This window comes from Schistocerca nitens, chromosome 4, assembly GCF_023898315.1.
Source record: "Schistocerca nitens isolate TAMUIC-IGC-003100 chromosome 4, iqSchNite1.1, whole genome shotgun sequence".
Lineage (NCBI taxonomy): Eukaryota > Metazoa > Arthropoda > Insecta > Orthoptera > Acrididae > Schistocerca > Schistocerca nitens.
Genome location: NC_064617.1, coordinates 107,608,827 through 107,629,509, shown reverse-complemented (window position 1 = coordinate 107,629,509; position 20,683 = coordinate 107,608,827). Strand labels below are relative to the sequence as shown.

Below are 20,683 nucleotides of genomic sequence, written 5' to 3'. Positions count from 1 at the left end.
AAGCAAGATAAACAGTGTCTGGGTAAGGGGCTGCCTAAACTATCAAACAGCTACTGACTGTCAGACAGTGTTTGACACCTCGAAACATGAGCTGATGTCTGACCCAATGTCAGTACTGTATTTCTCAACTTTGAAAAATAATTCATTTTGTCCTGTGACGTGAGCAATGTGATTATCGGATGCGTGCTCAGCCAGAGTATATATAGTAAGGAACACCCAGTGGCATCCGCATCCAGAGAACTGGATTAAACAGACTGGAATTATTCCATTATGGAGAAGGAAATGTTAATGGTTATCTATGGTATTTCTTGTTTGCATTGTTATTTGTGTGGCCAAAAGTTTAAAGGGGTGACAGTTCATGTCACACTGAAGTAGCCCTTCCACTAGGCTGACATGTGGGCACTAAAGTTGAGTGAGTCCACTTATGAGGTAGTAAACAAACCAAGCTAGAAGCATAGTAATGCTGATACTTTAAGCAGGAAAACTGGAGTTCTATGAGCACTGGGCAAGAGTGTTACTGAAAGGCAGAGAGCACAGGCAGCGGACACTGATTGTCACACATTTAATTCACAGTCATGGTTTGTGACACACAACGGCATATTGTGCAGAAAAAGTGTGGATCAAGAATGATGGTACCTGTAGCGATTAGGGATGAAGTTCTGAAACAAGTGCATGACCCTATGTTGGTGGATCATGGCAGTTACAGAGCAACTGCTGATGGGTACCAGAAACATTTTGGTTGAGGTCTAGGAAACAAGATGTCGATCAATATGTTAGTCTCTGACAAATTCCGTTACAGAAACTGCCAGTAGCATCTAAGCCATTCAAAATGGATAATTTAGGTCCACTTAATTGAACACCAACAGGTAACTGTTACATATTGGCCATAATAGACCATTTCTCACAGTTCACAGCAATGACTGAAATTTCTGACCAGCAAGCAAGCATGGTAGCACAGACGATATTTTATGACTTTCACATTCAGATGACAACGATGTCACTACTCTCCATAGTTTCCTTACTTCATAATGTAGGTTATAGTGTTGTCGCACCTGTTTCTGATCTTGGGCTGAAAAATCACTGTGCCTTGAATGAACCGCATATTGATCACGTTAGTTCATGTTTTCTGCATTCACAGGACCCAGTGAAACAAGTGTGGGTGGGGATATTTTCAGATGTCCCTCAGCTCTACAAATTACTTCACAACCACTTTCTTGATGAAGGCATAAAGCTTTCCAATGGGAAAGTGATTACAAAAGCACGAATTGAGGAACCCTTATCATTAGATGGTTGGTTGGTATGGGGTATAAAGGGACCAAACTACAGGGTCATCAGTCCCTTTTTCCTGATGCAAGCAATGCTCAAGGTACAAAAACACCCAACACAACACCTAAAACAAAAATGAATGGAATGAATTAAAAATGGAGAAAACATACACCACAAGGAAAAGTAGAAGAGGGTATTAAAACCACAGAGAAAATGGTCTGGGCTGGGAGATCACAACAATAAAAGAGGATGAGCCAGCCACTCTGCAACACATTAAAATGTCCACCCCAAAAAGACAAGAAGAGATGAACACATGTAGGGAAAAGATGACCACCATGACAAACAAATGCAAAGAAGGTGTGACAGAGTTAAAATGGAGGCAGGGTGGCGTCCTCAGAGAGAAGACTAAATGCCCACCCTTATATGGTATGATAAAAGCCCCCCTTACAACTAAAAAGTAAAACTAAATCTGCTGTTGAGGCATTGTCGCCCAACACCGAAGGTAGGGTGCAGGGAAGGTTAAAAGTCCGCCGCAGAGCAGCTTAAAGTGGGCAGCCCAGCAAGATGTGAACGACAGTCATATGTGAGCCACAATGATACTGAGGTGAGTCCTCGTGACGGAGGAGGCTAGTGTTAGCCGTGTATGGCCAATGCGGAGCCGGCAGAGAACCACAGAGTCCCTGCAAGAGGCCTGCATGGAGGTCTTCCACACATTCGTAGTCTCCTTAAGGGCACGCAGTTTGTTGTGTTAGTACTGAGATTGTGTCATTCCGCATCCCAAAGCTGAAAAACCTTGCAGAGTAACAGTGATCAGAGGTCAGTTACACTGATGCTGATTTCCAGAAGCAGTTTCAGTGTAGCCCGTTTGACCAGCCTGTCGGCAAGTTCATTTCCTCGGATTCAGACATGGCCTGGGGTCCACACAAACACCACAGAATGACTGGACTGTTCCAGGGCATAGATGGACTCCTGGATGGTTGCTACTAAAGGATGGTGGGGGTCGCACTGGTCGATAGCTTATAGGCTGCTCAAGGAGTCAATGCAGTGAAGAAATGTCTCACCAGGGCATTAGTGGATGCACTCAGGAGCATAAGAAATGACCGCCAGCTCTGCAGTGAAAACACTGCAGCCATCTGGCAAGGAGTGCTGTTCAATATGACCTCCATGAACATACGCAAAGCCAACGTGACCATCAGCCATGAAGCTGTCAGTGTAAACCACTTCATGGCCCCGGTACATGTCAAGAATCGAGAGGAAGTGACAGCAGAGAGCTGCGGGGTTAACTGACTCCTTAGGACCATGTGAAAGGTCCAGGTGAAATTTCGGCCTAGGTGTACACCATGGAGGTGTACGTGAATGGACCTCGAGTATAGTTGGTAAAGGCAAGGACTCCACTTCAGACAGAAGAGAGCAGACACAAACTGCAATCTTAAGCCCTGACCTGGGTCTCCAATGTAGGAGATGAACCGCCATGGATGGGAAAAGGAGATGGTAATTTGGATGCTCAGGAGAACTATGAATGTGTGCAACGTTACTGGTGAGCAGTTCTGCACGCCTAACCTTCAATGGAGGGACTCCAGCCTCAACCAGGGTGCTGGTCACTGGTCTTGTCCTAAAAGCTCCTGTTGCCGGTCGAACCCCACAGTGGTGAACTGGGTCAAGTAAACACAATGCTGAGGGCACCGCCGAACCATAAACCAGACTCCCATAGTCAAGGCAGGATTGAACAAGGGCTCTATAGAGCTGCAGCAGCATAGAGCGATCTGCACCCCAGTTGGTGTTGCTCAGGCAGCAGAGGGCACTGAGGTGCTGTCAGCACTTCCGCTTCAGCTGACGAAGATGTGGAAGCCATGTCAATCAGGTGTGAAAAAACAGTCCTAAGAATTGATATGTCTCCACTACACTCAGTGGATCATCATTAAGGTAAAGTTCTGGTTCCGGGTGAATGGTACGACACTGACAGAAGTGCAAGACACATGACTCTGCGGCTGAAAACTGGAAGCCTTGGGTTAGAGCCCATGATTGCACCTTGTGGATGGCTCCCTGTAGGTGTCGCTTGGCAACACCAGTACTGGAGGAGCAGTACAAAATGCAGAAGCCGTCTGAAGGTGAGACCGACAGCCCAACAGCTGCTGCTAGACCGTTAATGGCCACTAAATATAGAGATACACTCAATACAGAGCCCTGTGGGACCCCATTCTCTTGGATATGGGGCGAACTATGGGAGGCACTGACTTGGACATGGAAAGTACGGAGCAACAGGAAGTTTTGGGTAAAATCGGGAGCGGGCCCGGGAGACCTCCCTCATACAATGTGACAAGGATACGATGTCGCCAGGTCGTGTCGTAATCTTTTTGTAAATCAAAAAAGATGGCAAGTAGGTGTTGGTGTCTGGCAAAGGCTGTTCGGATGGCAGACTCGAGGGAAACTAGATTATCAATGGTAGAGCGATCCTGGCGAAAACCACCCTGGCATGGAGCCAGTAGGCCACGTGACTCCAGGACCCAACACAACCGCCGACTTACCATACACTTAACAGTTTACAAAGAACACTGATGAGGCTGATGGGCTGATAGCTATCCACATCAAGAGGGTTTTTACCAGGTTTGAGCACTGGAATGATGGTGCTCTCCCGCCATTGCGATGGAAAAATGCATTTGAACCAGATCCGGTTGAAGATGATGAGGAGATGTCGCTTCTAGTCAGACAAGAGATGTTTGATCATCTGACTGTGGATCCAGTCTGGCCCAGGAACTGTGTCGGGCAATGTGCAAGGAAGCTGAGGACTTCCCACTCTGTAAATGGAGCATTATAGGGTTCACTGTGACGTTTAGTGAACAAGAGGGCTTTCCTTTCCATCCGCCATTTGAGGGAGCAAAATGTGGGGGGATAATTGTTTGATGTGAAGGCTCGAGCACATTGCTCAGCAAAGTGCTTGGCAATTGTGTTTGCATCAATAGATAACACGCCATTGATGTTAATGCCAGTAACACCTGTCGGGGTCTGGTACCCACAAACACGTCTGACTTAGGAAGGTGACATCAGACTTGGGAAGTTGACACATGGCACCCAATGGTAGAGACGTACCTCTCCCAACACGCCTGTTTCCGTCTTTTTATAAGCTGGTGAACGCGGGCACGGAGCCATTTAAAAGCTATTAGGTGCTCTAGGGTAGGGTGCCGCTTATGTCACTGTAGAGCTTGCCGATGCTCTTTAATGGCCTCATCGATTTCTGGAGACCACCAAGGTACTGACTTTCACCGGGGGCACCCAAAAGAACAATGGATCGTGTTTTCTGCTGCAGAAACAAGTGTTCTAGTGACCTGCTCAACTACCACATCGATGGTACCACATGGGGGAGATTCAACGGTGACAGCAGAGGTGAAAGCTTCCCAGTCTGCCTTGTTTAAAGCCCATCTTGGTAGACATCCAAGGGAATGGTGTTGGGGGAGTAACAGGAAGATTGGAAAGTGGTCAATACCACACAAATCATTGTGGGCTCTCCAGTGGACAGATGGAAGAAGTCCTGGGCTGCAGAGGGATAAATCGATGGCTGAGTAAGTGCCATGAGCCACAATGAAAAGTGTGGGGCCCCAGTATTTAAGAGGCAGAGATCGAGTTGAGACAGGAAAGTTTCGACATCTCTACCTCGGCCAGTAAGCACAGTGCTACCCCACATGGGGTTATGGGCATTAAAATCTCCCAAAAGTAGGAAAGGTTTAAGGAGTTGATGAAACAGTGCAGACAATACGTTCAGGGGTACTGCACCACCTGTAGGAAGATAAACGCAGACAGTTATTTCCTGTGCCATCCTTATCCTGACAACCACAGCTTCAAGAGGGGTTTGAAGTGGCACAGGTTCACTGCATATTGAGTTCAGGACATAGACACAAACTCCACCTGACACTCTATTATAGTCGCTACAGTTCTTGTAATATCACCTATAGCCATGAAGGGCAGGGGTCACATTGCCAGGAACCAGGTTTCCTGGAAGGAAACACAGAAAGCAGGTGTAAAGCTTAACAGTTGGCATTCAGCCAGGTGGTGGAAAAAAACACAGGATTTCCACTGGAGGATTAAGTTATTATGAGGCTGGGAAGGAATGAAGCATGCAAGGAGACAGGTTATGCCTCAGAGTCACCTGCTGCCACTGATTGAGTATTTGTATCCATTCCTATTGTGGATGACGCACCAGTTAGATCTTGGTCCTCAGCGAATGCTGAGATCTCCTCCTCATCCACAGCTGGAGAATTGGTAGGGATTGGTGGTGTTGGGGCCACTGGAGGGTCCTTTTTCTTAGCAGACTTCTTTGTTTACTTGCCCTCTCACTTCTCTTTAGGGGCTTGCTGGGAGGACTTCTCTGAAGTAGCTTCAGGCACGGAGGAAGACTGTGAAGCTCTTCGTCCAGCAGCTTTTGGCTCGTTAAGCCACTGGCGAGTGTCCACTGTGGCATTAGTGGAGACCTTGAGAGAGAGGGTCCCAAAGGACTCCTTCCACATGAGAGGAGCCGGAGGAGGCTGTTGCTTCTCCGGCTGGGGAGAGGAGACCAATGTCCCCTGCATTTGGGGGGGGGGGGGGGTTGCTCCCAAAGTAGGTACTTTGGGAGCTGCAGAAGGAGATTTTCCCCCTACCACCAAGGGGGCAGATGTATTCTGGAGGCCAAGAGGGCCCACCCACTATTTGTGGCACAAAGTGTGATGATGGCGATGGTAATGTAACTGCAGCATATGAGGACGTCAACCAAACGGGGTGTAATTACTCAAATTTACATTTAACCTCTTGGTATGTCAACTGGTCCAGGGTCTTGTACTCCATGATTTTCCACTCCTTTTGGAGTACTGTGCAGTCTGGTGAGTAGGGGGAGTGCTGCTCTCCGCAGTTGATACAAGTGGGAGGAGGTGCACAGGGAGTGTCTGGATGCAGTGGATGTCCACAGTCTCGACATGTGGCGCTGGAAGTGCAGTGGGAAGACATGTTCCCAATTTTTTCAAGCAATGAATCAACCTCAAAGGCCAAGATGAAGGCACTGATAGCAACCCTGTTGTCTTTGGGTCCCCTGTAAATGCACCGGATGAAATAAACACCCTGCCATTCTAGACCGATGCGGAGCTCGTCATCAGACTGCAGGAGGAGGTCACGATGGAAATTAATCCCCTGGGCCATGTTGGGGCTTTTATGGGGAGTGATGGAAACAGGCATATCACCCAGCTGGTCACAAGTGAGTAACATCCAGGATTGGGCTGGGGATGCTGTCTGAATCAAGACTGCACCACTTCTCATCTTGGACAGCGCTGTCACTTCCCCAAACTTATCCTCAAGAGGCTTCATAGGTAGAAAGGAGTCCTTGTCCATTCTGCTACAGACTAAATACTGAGGAGAATATGGCTCTCTTCTTTCTGTAGCCCTACGTTCCTCCCATGGTGTAGCGAGGGAGGGACACAATTTAGAGTCCTATCTGTCAGCACTGAACTTGATCTTGCCCTTTTAGAGACTGCTGGCACCGTACAGTCACCAGCAAGAGATGACCTAGTCCGCTTCATTGCAGGTAATCCGCCCTGACACCACCCTCTCCGATCAGGGGCTCTCCCCATGGGCACCACCCAGCCACAGCAAAGGCCACCTGGCATGATGGCTGTTGCTGGGAGTCCTGATGCCCCAGGAAGACAGACATCTACTCCTTGGCATATGTGGAGAGTTTACAGCTCAGGCATCAGCAGTGTGACCCCTGTGTTGTCAGGGGGCTACCACCAAATGGGTACATGATGGCCCCACCACAATGGACTGGCTACCATGCTGGATATTGGGTGCAGAGAAAACCAATGCTGTCATAGGGGTGAAAGAAGACAGCAGACAATGGAAGAAAATAACATACCCCGAAAACGTGTCCTCGCCCAAATAGTTGAATTGCTGGTGGAGATGCAAAGCTATAACAAGAGATTCAGGAGATCGAATCTAAGGGCACTATGGATAACTCATGCACCACGTAAGGTGTCCTTCCCCATATGGCCTGCACTTCTGTAGAACTTGGAAAGTGGCAGGTCAAATCATAAAATGGGACCTGAATGTATAGGGCCGAAAAGTGAGACTCCTTTTAGTCACCTCTTATGACAGGCAGGGATACCTTGGGCCTATTCTAACCCAGCAGATAACACAGAAATTAAAATGTGTCCCAAACTGTCACAGTTTCATCTGAGCATCACAGGTAGAGAGTGGCAACACGTATATTTAGCCTTGCAACTGTTTTCAAATAAAAGTGCTCAAGCAATTCGTTATCTGTTGCCTGAAGAAGAGGAAATGGCAGATTCTTTCAGCTCATTAATGACTCTTTTGACATTCTGAATTCTCATAGAGTGATCAACAAAAAGGCATTAGCAAGCTCTTACAGAACTAACAAGCAGCTCTAGAAAATTATCCTTGACAAAATGTATTCTTGCTGTGAAAAAAATGCAGGTTGGCAACAGAAATCAACTACTGCTGTTCCTAAAAGGACTGTTAAAATCAATTAATTCTTTATTTGGCCTTCATTCTGACCATGTGTCACATGTAATCATGTATATTTTAAAAGGACAGCTGAAACAGGATTGCCTCAAAAATTTGTTTTCTAAGATTAGAGATATAGGTTGTTCTTGTCAACACCCTCCCCCAAAAGAAGTCAAACATCACCTGCGTTGTTTCTTCTGAGCAAACGGTCTCCTCTGTAAAATGTTTCTTCTGAGCAAACGGTTTCCTGTGTGAAATGAAAGTTCATGTTCTTTCAGCTTATGGGCAATTAGATCATCAGGTAGCCCTTTTCTATGTTTAAGAGCTGTACTATAAGGCCACCTTGAAAATAAGTACAAAGCATGTAGTAGACAACAATCAATACCCTTTGCACTGCATGTGACCTGATGAGGTGTGGTGTGTGGCAACAAGTGGAACACAAATACTGCAAAGCAAGTAAAACACAATGTTGTCTGTATTAATTTCCCACCAATACAAGTAACAAGTACTGCCATCTGTGTTTTTTGCGGCCGTACAAGCATTGTAGAGAATATTTATACAAATAACAGATGTAAGACAAATGATGGAATCCATTTACAACAGTGAGACAAGGCTGATATAGGTCCTACACTGCTCTTCTCTTTGCAGTATAATCTGTGCGACATGAGAATTATGTTTCTCATCTCCAAAGCATTAAAACAAACAAAAGAAGGTTTCCAAACTCTACTTGAACACTGTAGTTTAAGGAAACTGCAAGACGGACCTACCATCTCTTCTACTCCAAATACTACAATATTCTTGTATCCATGAATGCTGAACTTCCAAAGATCTCTCTGATAGAATTTTGTTCTTTTATTAAGACCTAAAGAAGCAGCCTTCAATCTTGAATATGTTACCAACCATGGATTCAGTTCCACACCATGTGCTTCAAACCCAGCTGCTGCAGCAGCAAATACCTGTAAAAGTTCAGAACAAAATCACACATTAATTAATTTTTAACAGAATAATATAGAAACTAAAAAACGTACAGGTGGTGGAAGATGAATGTATGAATGTCTGTTTCTGATCTGCTGAAAAAGTAGTGACTGGAGTAGGGCTAACACACAAAAAAAAAGTGATAAGGAATCTATATTTTTCATAACTTTTAAAACTTTTTCTTTGCCAGGATAGAGAGAGAGAGAGAGAGAGAGAGAGAGAGAGAGAGAGAGAAAAAAAGAGGGCAGCAGGTACTAAAATATACATGAACATAAACTTGGTTGCTTGCAAGGAAAAGTTGCTCTTATAACTTGTCACTACATATTTCTCTCTCCATTCAGCTATTTTTGCAATTGCAAGAACAATTTTCATCTTCAAACCTGCATTTTATCACACACTTTCAAACCATTTTATATAACTGTTTTTCCTTTGTCTTACCTGGTACCATATTTATTTCTGCCCCTTTTATTTAATTATTTTTCTTTTTATTTTCCAGGCATTATTGGTGCCCTTCTGTTTATCATTTCATTTCATCAAACTGTTTAGTTTGTGGCGGTTATACTTTCTTATACTAATGACCCACTCTTTCTTATTGTCTTCGACTGTTTTCTCTTCATCCATTTGTGAAATCTTTTGACTTTTTTAAAATCGTTTTTGTGTTAAGTTTTGTTTATCCCCCTATCCTGCTCTTTAAAGCACACCATCCTCATCTCTCTTTGCACTACATGATGTCTTTCATTTTTTAATTTGCCAATACTATTTTCATCCTACAAGCATGATTTCATCCTTGTTGACTTGTTTACCCACATTCCATATTGTTGTTTTGTCTTCCCTCTAGCACTGTCTGACAAATATTAACTGCCAAAATATATACATACCTGTAATTGCATCCATGCCTTGTCAAAAGACGATTTATTTGGTTATGAGTTTGGCCCTCCCCTTTTTCCCCAAATCCTTCTGTGTTACACAACCGAAAAGAACCTACTTTCATGTATATTCCCTAACTACAAAACTGCTCAACCCCACTCCCTAATCCAGAGAATACACAAACTATACCACCAACAATCTCAGTAAGAATGAAATTTTCACACTGAGCTACCCATGTATGGCTCACGACCTGTCCTCACAACTTTACTCCCACTAGTACTGGTCATAACTAACCCATCAGTCTACTTCAAAAGCAGGCCATCACTTCCTCCATCAAGCTCTCAGGTTTTCAAATCTCAGGCATTGCAGTCACCAACAATCAGTCTTTCCTTCTCATCCTGTCCGGTAAGTCTCCTGTAACCTAGGGTTCTGGCTGGCTTTTCCGAACTGTCCCCATTTCCTACACCTCAAAAGGCCTTTTAATTCATACCTCTTCCTTCCCCTTCAATCCTTCTACTGGCAGAAGGAGCTATTGGCTCCAAGAGCTCGCAGATTTCAGTACCTTTATATTTGTGTTCTCCCGCCACCATTCAGTGAGTAGATTTTTTTTATCTATCCAATTACATCATATTTTTAAAAATTGATTGTTTCTGTTGACAGAATATGTATGTAGTAAGTCAACTGTAAAGCTTTCTGCTAGCAAGATTAGTACCAAGCAGTCAACTACAGTGAATGACCAAGCACAAACTGTATACAGTAGTTCCTCAATATATTTCGGAAAGCGAGGATCTGGGTAATTATTTCATTAGGGTCATTTGTAACACTGTCCTAAAGCCAATGTCTGGAAAGTGCAAAGAAGGGAATTACCTGTTCAAGGTATATCTGGCCCATGCCATACACCTGTCCTTGATTTAAAACCAGTGTCTTCTAATTCTCCTTTTTAGTTCTTTGTGATATCTAAATATCTTACTCTAATTCTTCTGTACTTTTTGGAGTCTCACTCTGTTGTTATATCAGCTTTCTCTCTCTCTCTCTCTCTCTGTGTGTGTGTGTTCTCTTCACATTCACATGGTCGCCATGATTTATTCTGAATTTTTGCTCTCTTCTTTCACTTTTCAAATATATTCTACAATTTAACAATATAAAGAAAAGGATAGTTGCTGCTCACCATAAAGCAGAAATGCTGCGGCGCAGAAAGGCATAACAAAACGACTTTTGGAAAGTTAGCTTTTGGCTAACAAGGCCTTTGTCAAAAATAGACAATATACACACACGCACACACTCATGCAAATGCAACTCATGCACACATGACCACAATCTCTGGCAGCAAGACCTCTGGCCAAAGTCTGGCTCCAGCTACCAGAGACTGTGGCCACGTGTGTGTGAGCTGCGTTTGCATGATTGTGTGTATGTTGTCTATTTTCGACAAAGGCCTTGTTGGCTGAAAGCTAACTTTCCGACAGTCTTTTTGTTGTTACTTCCACTTTATGGTGAGTAGCAACTACCCTTTTCATTATACTGTTATATTCCATCCTGGATTTTCCACTGTTTGAACTTCTGCTGTTGTAAACCTCAGTTACATCTGACTTCTGTCCTGATGTTTGAGTCTCTGCTTTAACATGGTTCTCCTAATGGAGTAACTTCTTTAAAGTTCTAAGACAGACATTTTATGACCTGGCCCTTCTTTCATGAGGATGCTTATTAGATTTGGTTCTACTTCATCATATGTTTACTACATAACCTGTTCTTATTTGCATGCACAGAAAAAAGTTATGCAAAATACACAGAGTTTCTTTTTATATGTAACCCAAAAATAATTAGATTCTTACAATTCTGCCGTCTCCACTGCCCAGATCAATGACATTGCCCTTCCTTTTTCCTAAAAGTGTTAGTACATTCTGAACCTGCGCTGTTGTAGCAGGGACATATGGAAGGCAAATTCTTCTTAGAGCTGGTGACACAAAAGGGGCACAAGCGAAACTTATGGCAACGGCAGCACCACCTGTAATTTAAAATTATAATCCTTGTTAAAAAGATACAGCAGTTAACATTTTGCAGGTGAAAAGCAATTCTAGCACAGTATCGTGAATCTATATGTAAGTTTCAGGAAGAATGAAAGGCACACCTAACAAATCAGGAAATCACACTAACATTTGGTACAATCTCTCTCTCTCTCTCTCTCTCTCTCTCTCTCTCTCTCTCTCTCTCTCCCCTCCCCCTCCCCCCTTATGTAAAAACAGTCAGTAACGCTGAAATTAGCATCCAGATACTTATGGGTATGTACTGCACTGACCATGTATGGGCAGTGAGAGGAACAGATTTCTGCAGTACTGTTGTAAGAAATATAGAGTAACCTAAGAGTTTGCAGATTATTCAAAAGCCTACAAAATAATCTATGGTAGAGTAGTCAAAGAGGCAAAAATTATTTGAAATGACAATTTGATAAGAAACTCATCTAACAAAATGAGATCCACATGGAGAGTTATAAAGAAAGAAACTTGTAGTTCAGCGCCAAAGAAAAAGAATGTATCATTAACACTAGAAGGCTGAAAAGTCACAGACCCAAATTCAGTTGTGGAAAAATTCAATAAATACTTCACTTCACTCATTCAAGTACACTGTCAAGGACCAGTCCCAAGTTTCTCCAGCGAGTCAGTGATCTCGACTATGAAACAAACCCCAATGAAATTATAAGTAAAATTAAATCATTCAGCAATAAAATGTCAGGTGGTATTGATGAAGTACCTGATTTCATATTAAAAGCATGTGCTCATCATGTAGCAAACCCCTTGGCAAAAATTTTCAATCTCTCTTTAAAAACTGGAGTATTTCCAGATATTTTTAAAATAGCAAAAGTTTCACCACTGCTAAAAAAAGGTTCTTCTAAAAAAAAAATTAAACTACTGATCTATGTCACAGTTAAATTCCTTCTCAAAAAGTCTAGGAAAACTCTTCTATGACAGGCTTTTAAGTTTCATAAATAAATATGCACCTCTTACAGTACAATAACATGGTTTTAGAAAGTCTAAATCTACACAGACAGCAATTTTCGAATTCTTAGACTGGATTTTAAAATCCCTTGATCAACATAAATTAGCTGCAGGTATTTTTCTACATCTATCAAAAGCCTTTGATGTCCTGGACTATAACATTCTGCTCAAAAAATTAGAAATACAAGGAGTAAGCGGTGTAGCACATAGCTGGTTGTGTTCATACCTAAAAAACTGCAGGCAGAAAGTGTCACTTCAGTATGAATTCAACAAAATGAATAAAACAAGAAAAAACTCCTTTCTTTCTAGCGAATTACCAATAAAATATGGCGTACCACAGGGCTCAATCTTAGGTCCACTACTCTTCTTGATTTATGTGGATGACTTAGTTGAATATATGAGCCCCACAAAAACTATCCTGTTTGTTGATGACACCAGCATATTGCTCACTGGATCCAGTCCAGAAACTTTGCAGTCCACAGCAGAAAGTTCTATGAAAAGACTTTCTGAGTGGTTCACAAAAAAACAAACTCATTATAAATACTGAAAAAAATGTGTGTGTCAATTTTCATTTAATTCCTCCAACTAGTCAAATGTATATCCAAGCACATTTAAAAAAAATGATCCCCTAGAAAATGTAAGTGTCACAAAATTTTTGGGTCTATGGGTTGAGCAAGACTTAAAGTGGGACACACATATAAATAACTTGTCTAGAAAATTATCATATGTGTGCTATGGCCTAAGAAATTTAAAGGCTACAACAAGCAAAACAACAGTACTGCAGGCATACTATGCACAGTACCACTCACTAGTCCGATATGAGATCGTTTTCTGGGGATACTCAACTCACAGTGTAAGGTTTTTAGAATGCAAAAAAAGAGCTCTTAAAAAGATGGAGTCCTGTAAATCCCATTTTACTGAGCTTGGTGTTCTAAATGTTCCAAGTTTATTCATTTATGAAACTATCTTGTTCACTAGGGACTACCTCCTGAAAACAGGCAAACTGCTACAGAACAAAAATGTACACAACTATAGTACCAGAGGGAAATCAAATATACATCAAAAATATCACAGAACAACCACCTATCAGAGGAGCATAATTAACATTGGTGTAATACTACACAATAAGATACCAGAGGAAATAAAAAATGCTACTCATCCAATATTTAAAGCTAAACTAAAGGCATTTCTAATAAAGCACTGTTTCTATTCTGTCAGAAAATTTCTGAATACATTAACAAAATTAATTGTAATAGATACCTATTTTCAATTTGCCTACTATTTTGCTAATACTATGTATTATTGTAACTTATCTTTGACCTGTCCAATATCAATTGTACAATTTGTGCTGTATGATAAAACTGAACCAATAAAACATCAAATCAAATCAAACAGTGTGAGTCTGTGAAGTGATTTGCATCCACCCTGACAGCAGACATGTGTGAGATGTCACTATAATAATTCAAACAAGCCTGAGGCAATGTCTCAACGTAGTTTAGCTTGCTGAACTAGAAGAATCAGCAGTACTGCACGAACTCATGCAGTAGGAAGCAGGGCAGATGTCCACACTGGCAGTGGCAGTAGTGTTTCAGGATACATGATGGGTAGTTGCATGTGTGCACTATAAGCATGCCACTTCTGACTAAAAGCAATTGATATTTTGTAGGAAAATTATTCTCAGTCTCACAGCTCAACCAGTACTAAGGGACTGGGCCATGTGAGGTCATCATATGGACCTTCTAGTACAAGTCATAAGGCTGAAGCCAAACTAGGGCAATTGCTTTATATGTTAAGTTCATTTCGGACTTAGTGCCATGGTGCAGCAGGCCATCCCAGGTCTACTTCAGCAGCATGTCAGACCCCTGCCCAGGAGACTGTGCACACAGTCGTCATCTGGCATACAGGAGGAGTGCCTCATTGTGGAAGGCATCCCCACCATGATGCAGCCTAGGTACCATCTTGGGCCACAGGAGACACAGCACCACTGAGTACACATGCCACTGGCATGGCAGTGTCACTGTCGGTTTATGTAATGAGGCCACCGGTGCATGTCAGAGAACTGTGTCAGCATTATGGGGTGTACAAGCAGGCTCCCAAGCAGAACTCAGTGGCCCGCCAGCCACTGATCTGGTATCCTACACAGTACAAATGCTTCAATAAAGAACCTGTTACCTTTGGAGCTGCCTTTCTCTGGAGCCTCCTCAGCTCCCACCTTGCCTGTATCAGGGTGGAGGTGTTGCGGACTCAGCACCCGGAAAGAGAAGTGCTGTTCTCAAGGAAAGAGGATACGATGTTATCAGCCATCGGTGGGCACTGAAGGTTGAAGGTACTTTTTAATGTATGGAAAATGTGGAATGAGGTGAGGAGGCAGGAAGAAGTATTCAATGGATTTTGCCATAGTGCCAAGAGCAAGAAGTGTCTAGGGAGTGTTATAAACTGCATACATCCTACAAGCAACTACGGGAACAAATGAGGCAGGTAGTGGAAGTTGTGTGACATATGCAGTAATTGAGAGGATGGTTGGATGCTAGGGCTGAAATTTTGAAGACAGCATTTGGAACAACAGTTGAGATGCAAACACATTAATGCTGAATTATGTACAGTGTACATTGCACACATGTAAAGAATAGCTGTCTTTATGTTACCAAAATCACAGTTTAATCTTAGTTTAAATAAACAGATATCATATGAGCTAAACCATTGTTTAATTAAACAATAATAAAATAAATTTTCATTATGTCACTCTGATGCTGTGTACAAGTCTTATGCCACAGTAACGACACACCTGAAGCATTAAACAGTGCAGTATCATCAGATCACGGCCAACTGCTTATTTGATTGCTAATTATCTCACAGACAGCTACCTCATTGTGGGATTGTACCATTAACCCGGAATCTAGGTTATTTTCTAGCATGGATTCTACATTTTTCTCATCTAACTTGCTGTTTATTTTATATTATTGCTGCTCATTTGGATGTATGACAGCAGAGCTTAGCAGTTTGTTAGCTGCAGCAGTAATAAAGGAATATGTACAGACTTGCAATTTTAAAGCAGCAATTGAATGGTACAAGACAATGTTATTTGTGGTTGGCACACTTTATACATAGGTGCATCTGCACGAGGATTAAAAAGAAAGTTTAAAAATACAGCCAAAGTTTAATTCTTGCACTGATGTAAAGATGATTAACATAGATATTAATGTCACTGACATTGAGATACATCTGGAATTGCTAAAATTTAACGAAGATCCAAGGCCCGATGGAAGCCCCCAAATTCTATAGAGAATATGCTCCTGCATTAAACCCTATTTTAACCTTAATATATTACATGTCCCTCAACATGAAACTCCGTCGAGTACTCAGAAGAAAGCACGGGTCACACCTGTCTACAGTAGGGGATGGTGTTTATCGCTGAAACAACTGGTTTTTTGTTACATCAGTTTTTTTTCAATGCCAGTTTAACTTGACTGTTAAAACAGTACAAAATAACCAGTTTCTGAAATAATCAGTCACTGTTTTCTTTGTTTCTGTTACTTCCTGTAACAATGTGAAAATCGAACAAAGACTGAAAAATTTTTACACCCTCAGTTTCAAGATACATACAATCAAAGTACTAAATTAAATAGGCAAATAAAAAGAAAACTTTGCCTGTCCACCATCTGCTGCTTTTCTTGACAAGTGATAAGTGGCTGACTACCAAAAAAAGTTTTAATTGAGGATCATACCACTATTTGGGTGTTAGGAATAGTCAGTGCTAAAGGCTGAAAACAAATCAAAGAATTCTATTTTTCATGTTAATTTGTCCATTTCCAAGGGTTACAAGCAGATGAAGGCATATTTTGTAGACACAGGCAACACATCAGCTACTTTCAATTTTTATTGTAAACTATGAATGAGTTGTTAAGTTATAAGTTTTCACAACCTGTTGTGGCTCCTCCCATTCTTAATATTTTAAAATAAATGGTAACACACTTCATATAATACTTCCAGACAAGTGATTTGCCACCCTGTAAAACAACTAATGTCTGACGACGACACCATGAAACTATAATATAGACCATATGGGCAAGTCATGCACTCTGCTTGTATACATGTATCATCCAATAGACCACACCACAAGGTAACAGGTACATTACTGTCTCAGCAGTGCTGCACCAATTAATATCACCATGTGCTTGTTGTCATTTCCGTTGGCATTATTATTAAAATAGCACTGATTTCTTTTCCCATTTTCTACAATAACAAAAATTCCAAAGGAAAGGAAATTTCACGAATATTTTTTTTAAATCAGGTTTATTTTGGATCCAAAATTTTTAGTACTGCTGCTATGGTTAATTCATTTATAATTGATTTTTTCCACAGCTATTAGTAAAAAATAAAAAAATAAAAATATCAGTTATAACCAATACCAAACAAATACCAAAAAATACCAGTTATTCAGAACTAAAATGGTTTTAATCAGTCAGTTTTGCATGTCCCCAATCAATAAGAAGGGCTGTAGAAGTGATACATAAAACTACCATCAAATAGTCCCATAAAAACACGGGAGAACTGCCGTAAGTCAGTAACATCTTGCCACGATATTTCGGCACAAAGTCTTTTGCCCATCTTCAGGTGAGTACAGCTGTAAAAGTACTGGCGAATACGCGCTGAGCTCTGCTATTTAAAGCCAAAGGGGGCTGCATTGCGCATGCGCTGCGCATGTACTGTTTAGCGTGCGTGTTCACAACTCCGTGCGCTGCGCCTGGTGCCCTCCGCGGTGAAAACTTGGCATTTCGAAATCAGATCGATCTTCATCTTTATACCGATAACTACGTTGATTACGAAATTTCTCTACAACGGGATTCCAAGCGGAATTTAACTGGTAACCGCTATCTCGATTGATAAGAGTCTCACTGTCTGACAATTTTATTTCTATGGATTCATTTATAATTGAACTCCAGAAATTTGATGTTTGAGCCACAATTTTTGTACCATTGTAATTCATAGAGTGGCCAGTAGAAATGCAATGTTCAACGATTGCGGACTTGGTGGGTTGGAGAAGGCGAGTATGCCGCTGGTATTCCACAATACGTTCCTGCACCGTTCTTGTTGTCTGCCCTATATATGACTTGCCGCAATCACACAGAATCTTGTAGACACCTGATTTACGTAGGCCCAGGTCATCCTTAACGGATCCCACCAGTGATGATATTTTAGGAGGAGGGCGAAATATGACTCTAACTTGATGCTTCCTCAATATTCTACCTATCTGTGACGAGATGTTCCCAATAAAAGGTAGATAAGCCGTTGACCTGAAGACCTCTTCTTCTTCCTTGTTGCGTCGTTTGTAGGACTGCATAGCTCTGTTCACTTGCTTAGTTGAAAAGTCATTCATCAGGAATATTTTTTGCAGGTGTTTCAGTTCTGCTTGAAGACTGTCAACGTCAGAAATAGTATGGGCACGGTGGATTAAAGTTTTAAGGACACCCATTGTTTGTGCCGGATGGTGGCAACTGGTAGCTTGCAGATACAAATCTGTATGGGTCGGTTTCCTATACACCGAATGACCAAGTGTGCCATCATTCTTGCGCCGTACCAGAACATCTAAAAATGGCAAACAACCATCTTTTTCAGTTTCCATTGTGAACTTAATATTTTAATGTATGGAATTCATATGATGTAAAAAATCCTGGAGACGGTCCATGCCATGAGGCCATTGCATTTCTACTGGCCACTCTATGAATTACAATGATACAAAAATTGTGGCTCAAACATCAAATTTCTGGAGTTCAATTATAAATGAATCCATAGAAATAAAATTGTCAGACAGCAAGATTCTTATCAATCGAGATAACGGTTACCAGTTAAATTCCGCTTGGAATCCCGTTGTAGAGAAACTTCGTAGTCAACGTAGTTATCGGTATAAAGATGAAGATAGATCTGATACCGAAATGCCAAGTTTTCACCGCAGAGGGCGCCAGGCGCAGCGCACGGAGTTGTGAACGCACACGCTAAACAGTACATGCGCAGCGCATGCGCAATGCAGCCCCCTTTGGCTTTAAATAGCAAAGCTCAGCGCGTATTCGCCAGTACTTTTACAGCTGTACTCACCTGAAGATGGACAAAAGACTTTGTGCCGAAATATCGTGGCACGATGTTACTGACTTACGGCAGTTCTCCCGTGTTTTTATGGAACAATCAGTAAGCCGGGAAAATTTCAAACATCATACCATCAAATATCTTAGACAGCCATCTGAGATAGAAACTCAGAACAGATTCTAAGCTCAAACATGCTGAGTTATGTTGAACAGAATGACAAGCCAACCAACAAGGATTTGAAAATATCAGTGATATGGAATCCAACTTGTACTTCTGTCACATAACATCTTGAAAGCCATGGATCAAGGCAATCTTGACTTCCAAAACTCAATCAACTCAATAGCATACCAATGCTGACGATATCACACGGAATATAAAATGGAATTTAAGAATTGACTGACTATTTCTTGGTAGAGACGACAAAGCATGTTATCTTGGACAGATAGTCTGTGTTGTTTATGCCAATTTGTTATCATGATTTTATTTTAGCACTGAGTCACATCAATAGATAAAGGTATGGTTCTCAATGGTGGATAGATAACAAGCTCCAGCATGACACATGGCCAGGCACAAGAGTCATGGATGTGGTAATGAGTCTGTCAAGTCAAGACTGAGACACTGTGATGATATTTACACTGAAAAACACACCATATGAAAACTGAAAGCAAGTTGGATAAAGTTAAACCTTAATAATTAATAATTACATCACTTAAATCATAAGAGGACTTTACTGGAAGCTAAAGTTACACTACTATTTCATATTTCTAATAATTTTGATACAATAATCATGTTAAAAACTTAGTATGATGAATAAGAGAAATCTGATGAACATCAGTCGTAATAACCAACTGCTGACAAACTACAGTTTACATGGGCAATGTGATCCACTATAGTCTTCAAAGAGGAAGGCTCTGCCATTGTGTTAAGTCACGAGGAGTATCCTGTAGTCATAAGTTGCAGATGAACAACAGTATAGTGTGTTCCTTGAAATTTGTCACTTGCCTCAGACATTCTTTGGAGTGACAATGAAAGATTTAATATGAGGAAAAACTGTGATTATTATTTCAATTGATACAGTGTTCAAAAATGTGAATAGGCATTGCAGTCTTGACTTTAATGGCTCTCAATTGTCAATAAGCTATTGTGTGATATTTATTTTCTCATTACAACAATGAAATGAGATAGCATCCCTTCTTTTGAATCAAAAGACTTGGAATTTATCATTCAAGGTGGAATTAGTGATTCTAAGTACCATCCTAGATCTCTCTGTTAATATGTCAACTAAGAATCTGTGTCCAATGGAGAAGATAACTAATGGGACATCAGAACAGCCATAAGATGCAAGGTAAACAAACCTTCTAGGTTTTACTCTTGAAGTTCATCTGGCATAGCCCTTCACGTGCAGCTTACAGTGTGAGCATAGTCGACTCCATAATGTGGTACGGTAGGAACTTCCCTCGCAATGAAAAATTACTAATGGATACACTACACATCATAAATAGAAGTAGAAACAACCTCGGGTGTACCCTAGGGAAATGCTTGGGGTACTTGTTGCTTATATGGCAGATTAATGATCCTGCGGAAAATATTATTAGTAATCTCAGACTTCCAGCAGATGATGCAGGTATTGATAACAAAGCACTATCTGAAAAAAGCTGCACAAGTATTCAGACATATTTTGATAATATTTCAAAGAGGTGAAAAGACTGACAACTTGGCTTGAATATTCAGAAATATAAAATTGTGCACTTCACAAAATGAAAAAGCATAGTATCCTAAGGCTACAGTATCAATGAAACACAACTGACATCAGTAAACTCCTACAAAAACTCGGGTACAGTGATTTGTACAGATATGAAATGGAATAACAACACAATCTCAGTCATAGGTAAAGCAGGAGGAAGACTTTGTTTCATCAGTTGGACAGTAGAAAAATGCACTCAGTCTACAAATAGATGCCTTACAAAACAACTGTGTGACCCATCCTAGAATATTACTCAAGTGTGCGGATCCATATCAAACAG

At 41.4% G+C, this 20,683-nt stretch overlaps 1 protein-coding gene across 1 annotated transcript in view; it reads right to left on the bottom strand.

Moving 5' to 3' along the window:
• Positions 1-20,683, bottom strand: part of LOC126252014 (ATP synthase subunit C lysine N-methyltransferase) — an 84,501-nt gene that overhangs the window by 34,677 nt on the left and 29,141 nt on the right. Inside the window, exons 2-3 of the mRNA XM_049952797.1 lie at positions 11,418-11,590; positions 8,514-8,702 (exon numbers count right to left, since the gene is read on the bottom strand). Of these exons, the coding sequence (XP_049808754.1) occupies positions 8,514-8,702; positions 11,418-11,590 (362 nt within the window). The remainder of the gene's footprint in view (positions 1-8,513; positions 8,703-11,417; positions 11,591-20,683) is intronic.